Source organism: Phoca vitulina, unplaced genomic scaffold (assembly GCF_004348235.1).
Source record: "Phoca vitulina isolate PV1807 unplaced genomic scaffold, GSC_HSeal_1.0 scaffold14, whole genome shotgun sequence".
In the NCBI taxonomy this organism is placed as follows: domain Eukaryota; kingdom Metazoa; phylum Chordata; class Mammalia; order Carnivora; family Phocidae; genus Phoca; species Phoca vitulina.
Window position 1 is genome coordinate 42,695,557 of NW_022589717.1, and position 19,247 is coordinate 42,714,803.

Sequence of the window (19,247 nt, forward strand, 5' to 3'; positions counted from 1 at the left end):
ACAGATGAATGGATAAAGAAGATGTGGTGTATACACACACACACACACACACACACACACACACACACACACACACACACAATGGAATATTATGCAGCCATCAAAAGGAATGAAATCTTGCCATTTGCAACAACATGGATGGAACTGGAGGGTATTATGCTGAGCAAAATAAGTCAATCAGAGAAAGACATGTATCATATGATCTCACGGATATGAGGAATTCTTAATCTCAGGAAACACACTGAGGGTTGCTGGAGTGGTGGGGGGTGGGAGGGATGGGGTGGCTGGGTGATAGACATTGGGGAGGGTATGTGCTATGGTGAGTGCTGTGAATTGTGTAAGACTGTTGATCACAGACCTGTACCTCTGAAACAAATAATACATTAAATGTTAAAAAAAAAAAAAAAGAAGATAGCAGGAAGGGAAAAATGAAGGGGGGGAAATCAGAGGGGGAGACGAACCATGAGAGACTATGGACTCTCAGAAACAAACTGAGGGTCTAGGGGCGAGAAGGGTGGGTGGCTGGGTTAGCCTGGTGATGGGTATTAAAGAGGGCACATACTGCATGGAGCACTGGGTGTTATACGCAAACAATGAATCATGGAACACTACAACAAAAACTAATGATGTAATGTATGGTGATTAATATAACATAATAAAAAATTTGTGGAAAAAAATCTAGATCACTTGTAAATAATTTTTTCTCTTAAATCCTCTGATAACCTATTTAGAATGAATGTGATCAAGATTGGGCTTCTGTCAATATCATTTATGCAATACTGCACTAAGGGCTTTCATAATTTATTTGTATTTAATTCTCACCCAACCCTATGCATTACTATTTTTATCACCTCATTTTTCAAATAAGGAAACTAAGGCTCAAAGCCATTGATTAGCTGTCTAGAAGTGCCATACTAAATGAGAGCAGAGGTATGATCCAAACTTGGGCTTGACTATGAAATGTGTGTTCTTAAGCACACACTGATATTGTCACTAAACATTAAACATGCTCCTCACATTTTTTTCTAGAGACCAAACTGGAGAAGGTTGACAGGGACAACTATTATTTGATAAGCTCTCAGTTGTACAGATTGAACCCTAAAAAATCCTGATTTATTGATGATCTGGGGCTACTTGGGATTAAATCAAACTTCGTAAGACCAAGGATTTTCACAGTATGTTCTGCACAGAGCCCAAAACTCCACAGACATGCCAAGATTCAATTCCTCAAGCAAAATTAAATCTATGATGCTTTTGTGAAACATTTTCCTTTTTTAAGTGTTGATGAATTTTAATGCATCAAAATTAAACATAACTGTTTAACAAAAGATAGTGTAGACAAACTTAAAGTAAAGGTGCTTGTCTCAGAGAAGATAATTGCCAAATTAATAACTGACAAAGAATTAAAATTCCTGAAAAACAGCAAAAAAAAAAAGCTGTGAAACCCAAAAGAAAAATTATTTGAATAGCACATGAGGAAAAAGTTAAAAGACTACTTACTTGAAAGAAATGCTCAACTGATCAGAGTAATGCAAATTACAACAGTTAGCAAGACATGATTTTACACAATCAGAATGACAACATTTAGAAAAACCAATCCTACAAGCTTGTGATGATAGGTCAAAATGGGAACCTCATGAACTACTGATGGGACATAAGTTAAGCCACATTAGAAAAATTCATGTTCCATTTATCCCATTAGTTTGCCCATACTACAAAATATTGTGATTGTGCTCCTAGGTATAGTTTCCAAAGAAGCTTTTACAGGTGCACAAAACACTATGTATTCTATTGTACTCCACCCTTTATTTTTTTTAATTGCAGTACAATTAACAAACAACATTATATTAATTTTAGGCGTACAACATAATGATTCAATATTTGCATATGTTGTGAAATGATCACAACAATCAGTCTAATGAACATCTGTTACCACACATAGTTACAGAATTTATTTTCTTGTGATAAGAACTTTTAAGAACTAATCTCTTAGCAACCTTCAAATATGCAATATAGTATTATTAACTATAGTAGCTATGCTGTACATTACATCCCCACGACTTATTTATTTTTTACCTGGAAGTTTGTAACTCTTGACTTCCTTCAAACATTGGGTGAAAATATTTTACTTCTTAAATGTTTTAAGAATGTATGTGTGCATGAACAATAAATACAGTTATTTTTAGATTTCTAATTTGCAGTTAAGCTTTCAGGAATATCTCAGATGCACAAAATTGTGTTTGTTTCTAACTAAAATCTGTGCCATGTTCTAAAGTAAAGTAGGTGAGCTGTTTTACTTCTTGGTAGTTCAGAAATTTATTTTCCTTGTCCCAACAACACAGATAAAAGGAACAATTGTATTGCAATCTCCAAAAGTTCCAAACACAACCATACATTTAATTATCATTATTTTAAATATATATCACCAATAATGATTCATTACTATATGTCTACTTATGTGTAAACAAATTTCATCAAACTTTGCCAGCTGAACAAGATTATGTAGCTTTATTTATGTGTTTGTTTGTTTATATCTGTGCCCTACTTAAACTTCCATGGCTAAGAGTTGTTTGAAATTGTCTAAAGTAAAGAAAGCATTTTACTCTAATCCCAAACTATGTGATCAAAGTTAATCCAGATAAAGAGTATTATCCATTGAATGAATATATTTTGGTATAACTTATACCTCACCAAAATTGGATGATTATATTCAATTTTAAGTTATTTTCATTCTATAGCATATAAACTTTAGCAAGACAGCAGTGTCTCTAAGTTACAATTCTCATAACTGTAAATTAAAAACAATAAAATACCCCACCAATAAATATGCTAACATGTTGTAAGGATACTTTAATTTTATGTGGGATACTTGTGTGTGTAAGCATTCAATTTATTTTGCAAAGAACCTCAGGTAAGAAATAATTCTGTTATTTACTGGAAGATAAATATTTACTGGAAATTTATAAGACCTAAATAAAAATATAATAGTTTACAGTAAAAAGATAACAAAAAATGGAGTAGGAAACTATTCAAAGATGGTAATTTGTAATAGCACAAGTAAAACTATTTTTTAAGAACTGATATTTTTAGGAACTAAATTTTTTTTAACTAGAAAGGTGTATTTTTTAAATATGTATTCTGATAATGAGCACCAAAAATAGTTATGAATACTTTATTACAACAGTGAAGTTTGTGTAATTTTCCTCAACTTAAAAGAATAAGCCTGATACAAATTACAAACAAAAACTAATTAAATTAAATGACTTACAAAAAAAATAATGCCGGTAACTTTTCCATTTTCCTTAGCTTTTCAACGAGAAGTGGAAACATTCTTTTCATGTTTTCTGAACTAAAAGCTGAACCAGGACTAAGATTCCTCAGAACCATTTTGGCCTGTAGCAATGAATAAAAAATTATTAGTTTTAAATTCTGCATAATAAAGGAAGGAATTAATACTTTTGGCTAAAATATTTTCATAGTTGTCTAATCTATATTTCTGTGCTTCCTTCAAATAAAATATAATAAAATAATTATGAAAATATAACATTTTGTAAAGAACCATCAAAGAAATATACAAATCAATGCACCAAAGAACGACAACAACAAAAAGACTAATATATACACATGCATACATACATGCAATTTAACATGCAATTATGTAAGGCAACACAAATCAGTCAGAAAGAGGTTGTTCTGTAAATGATGCTGGTACCACTACGGCAGAAGGTGGGGTAAATCAGGTCCTCTCCATGTCATGTATAAAAACCACTTTCAAGTACCTTTTGAATGTTTTTAAATGACAAAATAAATGGAAGAAAATGTAAATTAATTGTGTTTCTGAATGGGAGGAGGTTACCTAAGTTAAAATGTAATGGAGAGGCGCCTGGGTGGCTCAGTCGTTAAGTGTCTGCCTTCAGCTCAGGTCATGATCCCGGGGTCCTGGGATCGAGGCCCGCATTGGCCTCCCTGCTCGGCGGGAAGCCTGCTTCTCCCTCTCCCACTCCCCCTGCTTGTGTTCCCTCTCTCACTGTCTCTCTCTCTCTCTCTGTCAAATAAATAAATAAAATCTTTAAAAATTTAAAAAAATAATAATGTAATGGAAAAAACTCAAATGGGAAAAGTCTAATATATGTCACTCACCAAAAATGAGAAACCTCGATGTGTGACAATAAAACAAACTTCAAAATATAAAGACCATCATCAACTTATTTAATGTAAATATGCAAAACTTACATGACCCCAGGTGAAGGTTTTAATATACAAATAGTTCCTACAAACTGAAATAAAAATCATAAAAGAAAAAAATCCCAAGATAAAAATGATAAAGGAGTAAAGAATTCTCCTGAGCTACTGTTACTATGATTTCAATCTCTGCTGCCACGGAATCAAGAACACTGACTGTGGATAATGACAACTCTGTTCTTGTCTACTGTAACACTGAACAGGAACTGGTGGGCTTCTGGGATATGTTTTAGGAAGCACAAAGGATTAAAAAAAGAGCAATGTCCTTTTCCTCTTTCTATTCTATCGCAGAATCACTAGATTTCCAGTTTAGCCTAAAATCCTAAAATGAAAATTGAAGACTAAAATAATAAAGTAATAATAATAATAATAATAATAATGATGATGATGATGATGACAACAATGTAAGTCAAGAAAACAAGGAACATAGGGTTTTGCCAAAAACATGTGAAAATTACCTCCTCGGCATGGCCATTTTTGATCCAACTTGTTAGTTCTGCCTTTAAGCTCTCTTCATATTTTCTAGCATCCAACTTTTTAATGACTATTTTATTCTTAAAATGAATGAATTTCTCTGGATCGAACTCCTTGAAAAGAAATGTCACAAAGTTAAATAAAATCATGCAAGAAAATCCAAAGATGTTTCTCAATTATGCATTTCATTTAACAGAATTACAAGCTCCTTGAGAGTACAGATTATTGATGTCTTTTTATCCCCCCAATGTTTCCAGTACATAAACCTAATAGGATGGATGAACTCTTCGAAGAAAGAATGCAGAGCAAAACCACATAGAAGATGAAAACAGACAGCAATTAGGGTGTAAAGAGAAAAGGAGAGTACAATGAGAAAATGAAGGAATATGAATCCAAGATGTAAAAGGAGACTAAAATATCCTAGCATCCCAGAAACTGAAAGAAGAAATATCTTCCGGAATTCAATGGCATTACACACCATTAAAGTAAAGCACAATATGTTAGCAAGAAGAATGTCTTAGAAGGGGTGATTTTATTTTGGAAACAGTCTATAATTTTAAAAGATTAAATGCACATGATCAGAAAAGGTGAGACTTTGTCTTTCTGAACAGCAATGTTACCATCCACTATAATAAAATTAATTCAAGTTAAATGTGTAATTATTTCTTACCTGGGCCCTGGGCCAGCTTTCCCAGAACTGAAACATGGTATCATAAAGCTGGATGGCTTCTCGAGGGGAAAGGGTAAGATCAGAAGGAAATCCATACTTTTCAATCTACATTTAAGATAAAATTAAAAATTTTAATATTCTTCCATTTTATCTATGGTCTGTCCTTTGCCCTGCGAACCTGTGTAAAATCTCTGAACATGAGACTGCATTATGTCAACAGAGTCCATGTCAACATAGTAACTGAATACGTTATTTTTGGGATGTAAGCATTGTGTGCTCTTATTAATACTACTTGAAAGTGGTAAATTATTTTGCCTCACTAAAAAACATATATGTAAGATAAATCCAAAAATTATCACAATTTTTAAGATATAAATCTTATTTCTGTCACTAGAATGCTTGTGATTTCTTAAGTCTCTTAGCCTTTTATAGAAGGCTGAGTTTCTCTGTTTCTAAAATGGACAATTCTGCCTGTGCCATAAATTTGTTGAAAGAATTAAGTTAGATAATGTATGTAATAAGTCTAGTGAAGTACCTGTCACGTGGTTGATGCCTCAACTGTCAATGATCAACTCACAAGTCTTAATTTTTTTTGTATTTTCTCTTAAGATTTTTTTTTAAGATTTTATTTATTTATTTGAGAGAGAGAGAGACAGAGATTGCCACAGAGAACATGAGCGGGGAGGAGAGGGAAAAGCAGGCTCCCCGCTAAGCAGGGAGCCCAATGCGGGACTCGATCACAGGACCCTGGGATCATGACCTGAGCCAAAGGCAGACACTTAACTGGCTGAGTCACCCAGGCACCCCTTCTCTTATGATTTTTTTCTTTTTTTTTTTATTAACATATGATGTATTATTTGTTTCAGGGGTACAGGTCTGTGATTCATCAGTCTTACACAATTCACAGCACTCACCATAACACACACCCTCCCCAGCGTCCATCACCCAGCCACCCCATCCCTCCCACCCCCCACCACTCCAGCAACCCTCAGTTTGTTTCCTGCGATTAAGAGTCTCTTATGGTTTGTCTCCCTCTCCAGTTTCATCTTGTTTCATTTTTCCCTCCCTTTGCCCTATGATCCTCTGTCTTGTTTCTCAAATTCCTCATACCAGCGAGATCATATGATAACTGTCTTTCTCTGATTGACAAGTCTTAATTTTTAAAATCGGTTTAATAACTCTGTGGCTAGAAGCTGGGAATTCAATTCAGTTGTTCTCCACTACACAGCAACTAATGAACTGGCATAACCTGAGCCAGCCTACGTAAAGAAGGAAGAGAAATAAAAGGTTATAAATGTGTACAATCCTTCATTTGTAAACACAATAGTACTATATTACGATGCTGTTTTGCGAACCACATTGTCCCTAATGCCCCAAGTGATGGTGAGAATTGATCTGTGCTTGAGCAGAAAGAGGCAACAGTTCTTTCAAGGGCTTCCTGGGGCTGACAACTCCAGGAGTGAGCGGCTGCTCCTTTGTGGCATGGTAACTGGTCGCAAAGGCCAAGCTCGGCTTTTTTTTTGCCAGAAATAAGCCTCATATGGATTGAAGGGCAATCCTTCACCTCAGTTGGATGAAGGCCAGCTTACTCATCCTGTTCCACCCCTTCCCTTCTCAAACTATTTCTATGACGAAGCTATAGGGACAATGATCAGGGAGGATGGTTCTTCTCTTTAGGTTGCCACAATTTATTATGCTTTTTCTTGCCACTGAGTTCTTTCATATTAATCTGAAGTATACTACACAACATCGGGAATAATTTACTCATTCAGAAAGGTCTGCTTGCTTTGTATTGCTGCTACGATAGGAAACACACTGTATCAACACGTGTTACACACACAGCTATCAAAACACATTTAATAATGCCCAAGCCTTTGAGTTTATCCTCCATTCCTGCTGCAAAAGTGCAGAAGTCTTAAGAAGACTCATACAACAGCGTGACCTTTGCAGAAGTCATACCGGGTCAGAGCATACTGTAGCAGTTCTGTTGCTTTCCAGTTACTCCATTCATAGCTACTGAAAATAGAGGAAAGGCACTTGGACCAAAATGCCAATCTTGCTAGGTACTCCAAACTGCACTCATTGCTACTTAAAGATAACCTGTCTGGAACTGTCCTACACAAAATAAGTAATTTTTTAAATACTATGCTGTTTTAAAAATGCCAGGTGACAATGGGGGGAAAAAAGGAGACAGAAAGACAGAGACAGAAAAAGAAGTCTATTATTTATGTGTGGGTTATCATCTATATTCTAAGTCTGGGGTGTGAGGTCACAGGAATTTTGTCCATATTTTAGTTTTATTTAGGGTTCAGATTGGGCCATTGCCACACAAAAGAGAAACTTCTGTGATAAAATCTTATTAGAAAATTACCATGATTAGGATTCATTCAGTTGCTTTCAGAAGCCATTGTATCATAGCCGAAAGGCTATAAAGTGATTCTCATTCATTCACTCATTCAGTATTTGTTCAATAGATCATTCAGAATACTGTGATGATAGGGCAAGCTCTGGAGTCTATCTTGGTTGCATCCTGGCCCCACCACTTATTTGCGGTGCAATAATGAGTTAGTTAAATGCTCTATGCCTCACTGTCCTCATTTGTAAAATGGGAATATTAACAAGACATTCATCCTAAAACTGTTGTGATAGTTGAAAGGGACAAAATACATAAAATTCTTAGAACACAAAGTAAATGCTCAATTTAAGTTGGCTATCTTTACTTAACATACATTTATTAAGCATCTTTTATATACACAGTTTTTTAGGAACTCATAAGGACATAAAATTTGTCTTCAAGGAGTTATTCTAGTAAGATAAAGGAGACATGCATATAAGCAACTTTAGTAGTAAGCTGATCATGATTGATGTCATACAAGAAGGTGCTTTGGACCGAAGATTACATCCAGCTAAGGAAGTCACAGAAGGACTCTGAAGATGTTTCGCGTTAGAGGAGTCATAAAAAATAAACAGGATCTGAACAACTGGCATTTGGCATCTGTGGTGAAATACTCCAGGAACAATATAAATCATGAGGACCTCCAGGTAAGATACATCAGATTTTGGGGCCAGGTCAGAGAAGACCTAGGAAGCCAAGCCAAGGAGTTGTGGATTTAATCACTTCCAAAGGAAAGCCATTAAAGCTTGGCAAGATCATAATTATGTTTTAGGGGTTTTACCTGACAACAGAATTTGGACTATATTCTACTTGCTAGGTTTTGAAAGGAAGGCAAACTAATGACTAATTATCACTTTGAGAGGCAATAAGAGTTTGAATGGGCTGTTCCTAAGAATAGGATAAGAAAGGAAGAGAATTGGGCGCCTGGGTGGCTCAGTTGGTTAAGCGACTGCCTTCGGCTCAGGTCATGATCCTGGAGTCCCTGGATCGAATCCCGCATCGGGCTCCCTGCTCAGCAAGGAGCCTGCTTCTCCCTCTGACCCTCCCCCCTCTCATGTGCTCTCTCTCTCTCATTCTCTCTGTCTCAAATAAATAAATAAAATCTTTAAAAAAATAAAGAAAGGAAGAGAATTGTGCAAGGAAAATTAAGAAGTCTTCCTCCACAGACACCTCGATGTCCCAAATGATATCCTAAGACTTCCACTTTATTGATTCACCACCAAAAAATCATGTTATGACTGTTATGTTAGTGAAATGTCTTTTCCTTATTTAACCTAACTCGCAGTGATCAGATGCTCACATGTTCTAGGAGCTGTCCACATATAGTGCACTAAGGGTTAGTGTCACAAAGGTTGACAGAGAGACATGGGTACTGAGAAGAAGGAAGATGGGCAAAGATAATGTCCAAGAACAAATAAAATTAACCAAAAAAAACTTCAGGTTAATATTCTTAGTCATTTTCAAGCTTTGTGGATCCAGACACCACTGAGGGTTCATTGAAGACTACAAAGTTATTTTTGTTACTTTTAAAAAACTAATGTTAATAAATATTCTTCAACCCTGAGAAAGGAGGATATCCTGCCATTTGAAACACCATGAATGCACCTTGAGCACATTATGCTAAGTTATACAGAGGTAAGTCGGACAGAGAAAGAAAAGTAACAGCATAATATCACTTATATGTGGAATCTATAAAAGTCAAACTCGTAAAAAACACAGTAAAATGATGGTTACCAGGGGATGCGAGGTGGGGGAGTAAAGATCAGTGTTATTTAAGGGTACAATTTTGTGATGAGTAAATACGACATAGAGATTTAATGCACAGTATAATAAATATGGACAATAATATTATATTATAATCATATAACATGATAGAGGTGCTAAATATTGCTATCACAATTATTTTACAATATATAAATATACCAAATTAACATGTTATACACCTTAAATTTATATTATGTTACATGTCAAATATATTCAATAAACAAAAAATAAAACTAAGGTTAAATATCTGTTATAAAGTATCTATTCTACAATTCTCCTAAGAATCAACTAGGCAGCTTTTCAATTATAACATATATACAAGTAATTTATATTACTCAGAACAAATATGGCTAAAGTATTACTTACATGATCTGTTGTTAGTGCAGCACATGGGTGAAAATGATCAAAAGAAATGTCATTTTGTTTTATCGAACATATATGCTTCTCTAAATCATTGTATCTCTCTCCATAGAGCACTAACAATGAAGAGCAAGAATTTCCAAATCAGTGGCCACATAAGGACTGCAATGATTTTAAAGTAAAAGAAAAATTCCAAACATACCAAGTCTAACTTTATACGATTCCTTTATTCGGAAGTAATCTTTGGGAGAATTGGCACAACAGCCAGCATCTCTTTTAAAAGCAATATTTTTTCCCATTGTATTGTCTTCTTGTTTCCAGTAGTGTTTTACTGATTGTAGCCACCTTAAAAAATAAATTTACAAATAATTTTACTGTAGGCAGTAATAGAGTACTACTTCCTGTGACATTAAATAATTTAAATGAAGAAAATTTCACATGCCTTAAAAATTGTAATTAAAAGAACAGGCCCTGGAGGCAGACTACCTGAGACTGAATCCCAGCCTCCTTACTGCTGTCTGTGGCTCTTGGTCAAATCACTTACATTCTTTATGCCTCATTTTCCACATTCTACATTCCATAAAAATGGAAATAATAATAGTAGTAGTAGAAATATGATTTAATAGTAGTAATTGAAATAGTAAATCATAAGGGTTGTTGGGTATTTAAAATAAATTAATATTTGCAAAACACTTAGAATAGTGCCTGGCACATAGTAGCCTTTGCTATAATTGTTATAACAATGAGGCAAAAATCTAGCCCAATGACAAAATGATATGGGCCTTTCAATTAGTAAGGTTTTGCTATCTTTCTAAGCATCTACAAAGTGGGACAATAGAAGAAATCTCAAAGTCTGTGGCAGGGGATGTCATTATATTATTTCATTTTTTATTTCTTGCTAAAAGAAAAAAAAAGGAACATAGATCTATCACTGCTGGTGGACTTTTTTTGACATATGGAAGAAATTTTCCACTCAATAGCAGATCTGGCTGGGACAGTCCTTGATTTTCCTTTATTGAGTGTGGCCTTTCTCAGCACCTGCCAGGAGGTGCTCTAGATGCTCTGTTGCTTGAATAGCCAGAGATAAGTTAATAAACCCACCAGAAAGTTATGAAACTCTTCAGAACCTATAGAGAAAGTATAAAATTTAAAATAGAAAAGCATTTATCCAAACTGAACCGAACATAATGCCTACTCAGTGAGATGCTGAGGGTTACTTATGGTAGCTGAAAGAGCCAAAAAGGGACATCGGATCATGACAAGGAGATGCTCCCAGACTTCTGCTCCAATTTCTCCGCCAAGACAATGGACCTATTAAAAGAAAAAAATTTCTCCTTTAAAAAGATGATTTAAAAATAGCAAATGAAAATAAGACACAGAAGCTCAAATCACTATACATAGTTTCATGTTACCTTTAATTGACCATGCCAAGTTTATATAAATATCCACAAATCAGGTAATAGAAAATCCTGACACAAATTTTCTTCAATCTCCATAACCAATCCATCAATAACTCCTCTTTCTCTTACTTTCAAAAATTTCTTTCAAATCTATGCATTTCTTTCCATGTCTAATGCCACCCAAGCCACAATCTCATCTCAGCTACACTGCTGCAATATCCTCCCGACTACCACCTAGCTTCCCTCAGTGCCCCCTACGTTCTTCCAATCACAGCCAAAATGATATATCTAAAAGACAAACTAGATCAGTCCATGTCCCTAATTAAATTCCTTCAATATCTTCCTTTGCACATGGAACAGAATGTTAACTCCTTAACAGGGTGTACATTATACCTGGCATAACTTGGCCCCCTCTTGTCTCTCTAGCTTTGTATCAAGCCATTCTGTCCCATACTGCTCCCCCTCTGCTTAAGACATACTGGACTTCTCTGTGTTACTTAAACACACCTTTCCTACCTCAGAGCTTTCACATGTATCATTCCCTCTGCTTAACATGCTTTTCAGCTGACAGAGTTCAGGCTAATGTCACTCCGTTAGAAGGACTTTGCTGACTGCCCACTCCAGAGTTTCCTCCTACCGCTTTCCTGCCATTCTCAGTCATGCCAGCCTGCTCTTTCTCTTTACAGTATGTACCAGTGTGGGCGGGCACAGTCACATGTGTACTTGCTCGTATGCTTACTTGTTTAATTCTCTGGTTTTCAATTACTCTGTGGCCTTAGACCTGGGCATTCCTAGCACCAACAGTGCCTGGAATGGCAGAGGCACCCCTTAAATATTTGCTGAATTAATGAATGAATGTCTTTTAAATCAAATAAGGCAAATTGAACTCGATTCAGAGAAGATTCTCAAATGTAGTCTTCTTTAAACAGATTAAATTATGAAGCCTGGCAATTAGCTGGAAAGGACCATCTGAGCCAGAGGATTAAAATAATCTTTTCCACAGCCCATTTGGTTTTGGCCTGGTCAGTAGTATACAACTCTCCTGAATGCTTCATAAAAGCAAATAGTTCTTTTCTCTGGCCCTGCCAGAATAGGCATTAGCCTTCAAAATCCTTCAGCTTTACTTTATATCAAAGTGGGGAAATTAAGGTACCAATGTCATACCAGTCAGAGTTTTGAAATTAGAGTACAACTCAAGTTCTTGATTACAGAGAATTGTCGAATTTTTATTTTGAACAGGAATATTCAAGGCCTTCAAGATGCAATATATACAGAGTAACCAAAAATAAACACAAAAAATCAGTATCAAACAAATAAAATATATAGCCTGCTTAGTAGCTCCAAGTTTACAACAGGAATAATTAAGTTAAATACAAGCTTATCATCTTCTTCCACTTTAGGCTGGAAATTCTTTGGAGCAAAGGAATATATCCTTTTATAATACTTTAAATCTTTTTCAATAAATATCTTTGATAAAATATGATGATAAAATGTTATAAATATCATTTATAAATACTACAAAATAAAATATAATATATAAAATATGTATATTTTATATATCATACATAAAATTATATTATATATAACATATATAAATGAATATATAAATATACTAAATATTTCATAAATGTATATTTTATATGCATTATATAAATATATAAATATAATATATATATGTATTATATAAATACATGCTATATATAAAGTACATATTATATAAATATATATTATATAAACTATATAATATATAATATACTATATAATACAAAAATAAAATATATAAATATAATAAATGTTTAATAGATATACATATAACATTTAATAAATATATTTATATATTTAATATATAATATTTTAAACACATATTTTATATTATATAAGTATATTTTTAAGTATATATTAAAATATATTTATAGGGGCGCCTGGGTGGCTCAGTTGTTAAGCATCTGTCTTCGGCTCAGGTCATGGTCCCAGGGTCCTGGGATCGAGCCCGCATCAGGCTCCCTGCTCAGTGGGAAGCCTGCTTCTCCCTCTCCCACTCCCCCTGCTTGTGTTCCCTCTCTCTCTGTGTTTCTATCTGTCAAATAAATAAATAAAATCTTAAAAAAATAAAAAATAAAATATATTTATAAAAATATAAAAGGATAAAATGTCATAACTATCATTTATAAATGTTATAAAATTTTATAACATTTATAAGTATGACAAAAATGTTATATATATCTTCCATTTGTCCCTATAAATCTCCATTATTTTCCATCCTGCTCTCTTTGGCCAGGGAAACGGACTTACAGAGATTACTTTAAAGGGACTCCAATGCTCTCTGGTTCCCCTGGACTTAGCCAATGGAGAGCCTTGTCAAGGGATCAGGAGAAGGGAGGAGAATGAGAATGAGGTCTTTATTTCACTGGATCCCCCTTCCTGAAAGGTTACCTTGAACTAGTTATGTCCCTTAACTAAGATAAGTACTCACAATGTGGCTACCTTAATTAGAATCTTTTGCGTCTCGGTAACTGCTTCGCCTTGTCCCTTTAAGCATAAGGGTAAGTTACTAGCTCTGGATTACTGTACTAACCTTTATAGTTTCCCTCACACACACTTTTGGAAAACTCTCTTTTTTTTTTTTTAAGATTTTATTTATTTATTTGAGACAGAGAGAATGAGAGAGAGAGAGCACATGAGAGGGGGGAGGGTCAGAGGGAGAAGCAGGCTCCTTGCTGAGCAGGGAGCCCGATGCGGGACTCGATCCAGGGACTCCAGGATCATGACCTGAGCCGAAGGGAGTCGCTTAACCAACTGAGCCACCCAGGCGCCCTGGAAAACTCTCTTCTTAAATTGTGTTTTGACTGTGCCATTTGTTTTCTATTGTGTCGATGACTGATAAAATAACCCACATAACTGCTATCATTGTTAGAGACCAAAAAGCTTTGCTTTAGAGGTCAAAGATTGGATTTTGAAATCTCTACCAGGAAAACTCACACCCTGGTGGTTAACTCTGCCTTGCTACACAGACCTCTACAGCATATACCGACATCCCCTATTGAGTCTCAACAGGAAAACGGAACCAAAAGACTGAGTATGATTCACTGAGGAAACCATTCAGAAGGAAGTACCCCCCACAACCTGAACTCTATACAAAGGGACAATTGTCTTGAAGCACCAAAAATCTTCATTATAGCACTTACGTACACTAGGAAATCAACCTAGAGAAATAATACTAAACCTACCTCATCAAATATAACATATCTGATCCTTTTCACCCATGTTTGGCGATGAGGAGCTAATAGCAGAATTTCAAAGCAGGCAGGCACTGTAATAAGTACCTAAAAATAACATTGTATAAACAAAAAGTTTGAGTACTTTACTATGTACAGACTTTGTTATAAGAATATGAAAGAGTTATAACTCCTGAATGTACCTGCTAATAATTATGATATAATATCACTTCTGAGAATATTTCATTAAAATTGTGATATATTAGGTTGAACCTTATGAAACTGTAATTCTTATGAGTCAAAATGGTAAAATATCAGATTTGAAGTTTAATTCTTATTTATAAACATCCAAAGTAATACAAATAGAAAGAGTTAATCATCACAGGTTTATTTCTTCAATCTGACCCTGAGATAGTTTTGTTTAAAAAATGTCTATTTAGGATCAACAACTATGGATGTGGGGAGAAGCAGAATTGTGTTGAGGGAGAAGCTATATTTCAAAAGAGGCCTGATGAAACCTTGGCCAACCTGGCTTAGAATTCTGGAGTGAATACTGGCTGTCAGAGCTATTCCACAGCAGGCATTTATAGCCCTGTGTTTATGTCCCAGCGTTTATACCCCTGCCTAGCTCAGCCACAGGACATGGACTGTGGAGGCAGACCTGGAGGAACTGACAGCTGGCATTTGTCTTGACCCCTCTCCCCACATCTGGGCAGCAAGTCCATCCTTGAAAGGCAATCTGGGTAACACATCTTCATGTCTGCTCTGCAATGTTCTAGAATCATCATTTCACTTTTTGTTCAGTCTTAATTATATATTTATGAATTTGTTAAGGAGGAAAACTATCTATGGCTTACTTAGCATCAGGTATTCTATCAATAATACATTTTTAAAATTATGATGAGTATCCTACTCATCAAGAAAAGTGACAGTATCTTAATTATCAAGAAAAAGTCATTCTGATTAGAAATCGGTGTTTGTTAATTTTTTATAGCATTGGGTTCTTCAGATCATTTTGAATCCATTTATAAACCAAAAGGATGCAATAAACTATTAGTGAAACCTGAAGTCAAAACGTAAGTGTCCTTAGAGAAAGATGAGTGCTATTTCTCAACTCTTTGGAATATTAACAATATTAAACTTTCTGTAAAGCCATTTCATCTTGTAAATTCAAAAAAATTATTTCTGTGAGGCTTTGTGAAGATGTTGAATTTCTATTGAAAGAGACATATATTAGTGCTATTGCATAATTTGGTAACAAATGCATTAATTAATATATCCTACCTGACAGTTTAGGGCATCGTGACGATAGTCCCTTGTAAAAACACCACATAGAGCTTCACCATTTGGCAGACTTTTGGTAAAACGGTTCTGAACAGTTGCTGCCACTTGATTAACAAGGGCCTGATTGACAAGGGAAGAAATTCAATAATCACATAATAAAACACAGATGAAACCTCAGAGAATGACAGAAACTGTCTAAAAATATGTACGGTTATAAGTGCAGAAAGCTTAACAGCCCCTTTCTTATACCCATCTACTCTAAATACACTAACATGCTCTCTTTGAGATATTTGACCTAAGTATGTGAACCTCATTGATAAACCTCAACTTAAAGTAAAATGGGGGAAAAAATGGCTTAATCAGAAGAAAAAAAAAAACAGGAAATGTTGCTCACACATCAGAAAAAAAATAGCTGAATACCTGGATGACCAAGGCTTAGAAAGAAGCTGTGAGTCTACTATAGAAGGAAGATCAAGTGAAGGATTATCAGATAGATTTGTGGTTCTTATATTTGGGGACTTCCTTCAGACATCTGGAGTTTGAATATATACATGAGTACTTTGGATCAGGTGGGTAGCCTGGCTAGTGGAATCTGAGTATAGGGAAATCTATGAACATCTATTTCACACTTTATGCCCCCCCCCAAAAAAGATACATATAGATTAAAACATAAATTTTAAAACATAAGCATAAAGACACTAAAAAGTGAACACTTTCACATATCTGAGCACACACATGGAAACACAAAATGAAAATACTGATAGACCTGAGTACACAAAGATATGAACAAAATATTATCGTTAATATGACCCAATATAGTAGTAAAAAGATAAAATGACAAATAAAGGTATATTTGTTATGATATATAAGAAGTAATGTACTTAGTATACAAAACTCTGACAAATCAATGAAAAGACAATGCCACTACCCCCAAAGTAAAAGACAAATGGGCAAATGCATCCACAAGTAGTTCATGAATAAAAAAATGTCAGTGCCCAAAATCACATAAAGATACCCAAATGACTAGTGATCACAGAAAAGCAAATTTAAATATGAGATAGAAGTTTTCTCCTATCAGTATGGCAAAAACATTTTAAGTGATAATAGAAATGTTAGAGAAGATAAGAGAATATACACCGTCATATCTTTTAAAAGAGTAATTTGGCAAAATCTACTGTGTTGTTACTAAAATTCCACTTCTGGCCAGGTTAATTTTTTTTATATATACTACTAATTTCCTGCAATGAGCACATATTAATGGCCATGAAAAACAAAAAAAGCTACAATAAAAAATAAAGTGCTCATTTCAATTAATCATATTGATCAATCTGGTTCTAAGGCTGACCACAAGTCACTAAACTTTTTCTAGAAGCTAAAATGGAGTCTGAATTCATTTTAATTTATAGAATTAAAGTTATCTCAACTAAATTTGCCTTTCCTAAGAGTAACCACATTACAAGCAAAGAGTTATGAGTGAGGATATGGAAACTTCTACTTTCTGTAAGTCAAACTTTCTCCTTAATGACAAAGATCATACTTTCTGTTTTTAAGTTCAACATTAAGCAGTAATAGACATAAAAGAAACATGGCAAAACAGCCTAGCTTGAGAAACAGGCCAGTCACGAATGCCCAGCAGCAGATCAGATAAATCCCATAAACTCTGCAAAAGCAGTATTAGATTCCTAAGTGACCAACATGGCTCAGCAAAGTCTGAATGCTTCTCTCAATGTAAGCATAATGCTGAATGACAAAATCACAAGACCAGGCTTTTTCCTCACAATGGTTCTCAGAAAAGTGTTATGTTGGCCTCTGAAACTGGAAGGAGAAAATACAGGTCACAAAATAAAGTGAAAGCTATGGAAACAGAGAACAGATTGATGGGTGCCAGAGGTAGGGGTTGGAGGCAGTGGGTGAAATAGGTGAAGGTGGACAAAAGGTACAAACTTCCAGTTATAATATAAATAAGTAGTAGATATGTAATGTACAGCATGGCAACTATAGTTAACAATACTGCATTGCGTATTTGAAAGTTGCTAAGAGTATAGATCTTAAAAGTTCTCATCATAAGAAAAAAAGTTTGTAGCTATATGAGGTGATGGATGTTAACTAAACTTATTATGGCAATAATTTCACAATATATACATATATCAAATTATGTGTGGTACACCTTAATTAATACAATGTTATATGCCAGTTATAGATCAATAAAACTGGAAAATAAATAAATAATAAAATAAATTCACTTGCATGGCTACATGTATTATTTTAAAAGAGGAGGTTTAGGAATGAAAGAGAAAGTTTGAGTCACTTGAGGGCTACCTTTGTTGGTGCAACATACACAACCACCCCTTCACTGCTCTCCTTCAGCACCTTCTCCATGCAATAGTAGGAAGCATAGGTTTTGCCTGAGGACGTTGGGGCGACAATCACTGCTGACTCATTATTATCCACAACATCAAGGAGCTCTCGCTGCAGGGTTCAGAGCACCATTTGAGTTAATAATATGAACAGCGTGTTATCAAAACAAATCTATTAATACACTTCTAATATAATTTTCTGAACTTCAAATGGAATGATGGGGAGTTAAAAACACTGATGAAACACATAGGAAAATCTGAAGAGCTCATGGCATTCTCTCAGAAGACAGAATTGCTATGCTTTTGACCATCTGGAGGTGAGTTTGTGTGTGAAAAATGGAAAATGAGCCTGAATAAAATATCTTTTCATTGGGAAGATTTCTTTTTTCCTAAGTATTTGTCATTGATTAAGTCCAGCCCTTCTCCAAAATGGAAAGTGAGCCTGAATAAAATATCTTGTCATTGGGAAGGTTTCTTTTTTTCTAAGTATTTGTCATTAAGTACAGTGCTTCTCCAAAGGCTTTGAGAAATTAAGTTCTAAGAAGTAGCCAATGGTGAAATGGTAGCTAAGGAGAAAAAAAATCAATCATTCATAATTTTACTACTTACCTTTTACTTTATATACAGAAGAATGTCAGGTACCTACTTTGAAGGGCATGAAAAACTTCATCCCTTCAGTTTATGCTTTTAATCATCAAAATGATGACTAATCAAAGAATCATAAATTTCTATGATGGGCAGAAGATGGAAAAACATCCCCAAACCTCAGTCTGCACACTCTTAATCTAGGTCCACTCTGAGCCACACCTCAAAATAAAGTGGACATCAGAAGAATTGAAATGTGTGTAGAATTAATAGAGAGCACTTGGCTGCTTTGTGTCCTGCACTTAAGTAAGGAACTGATCCTCCTGTTCCTGAAAAGGAGGCAGGAATTTTTAAAGATATTCCACTATCATCAATATAAGAAAGATAAAGTCATATTCTGAATTGGAAGTCTAGTAGATTGAACCTATGAAATTGTACTTTTGTAGGTAAACATATTCAATTTATCAGCGATTTTATATGGTTCAATCTACGCAGAAACAC

The 19,247-nt window shown here is 34.8% G+C and overlaps 1 protein-coding gene across 12 annotated transcripts in view; it reads right to left on the reverse strand.

Annotated features, from left to right (window-relative positions):
* LOC116637607 (probable ATP-dependent RNA helicase DDX60) overlaps nucleotides 1-19,247 on the reverse strand; it is a 110,808-nt gene that overhangs the window by 46,740 nt on the left and 44,821 nt on the right. For 11 of the 12 annotated variants that reach the window (XM_032413163.1, XM_032413165.1, XM_032413156.1 and 8 more), the window contains 9 exons: nucleotides 18,124-18,273; nucleotides 15,805-15,924; nucleotides 14,533-14,628; nucleotides 11,101-11,216; nucleotides 10,108-10,250; nucleotides 9,912-10,021; nucleotides 5,387-5,491; nucleotides 4,701-4,829; nucleotides 3,269-3,393 (listed from right to left, as the gene is read on the reverse strand). In XM_032413163.1, coding sequence (XP_032269054.1) covers nucleotides 3,269-3,393; nucleotides 4,701-4,829; nucleotides 5,387-5,491; nucleotides 9,912-10,021; nucleotides 10,108-10,250; nucleotides 11,101-11,216; nucleotides 14,533-14,628; nucleotides 15,805-15,924; nucleotides 18,124-18,273 — 1,094 coding nt within the window. The remainder of the gene's footprint in view (nucleotides 1-3,268; nucleotides 3,394-4,700; nucleotides 4,830-5,386; nucleotides 5,492-9,911; nucleotides 10,022-10,107; nucleotides 10,251-11,100; nucleotides 11,217-14,532; nucleotides 14,629-15,804; nucleotides 15,925-18,123; nucleotides 18,274-19,247) is intronic. The other variant, XM_032413164.1, reaches the window with a different exon arrangement.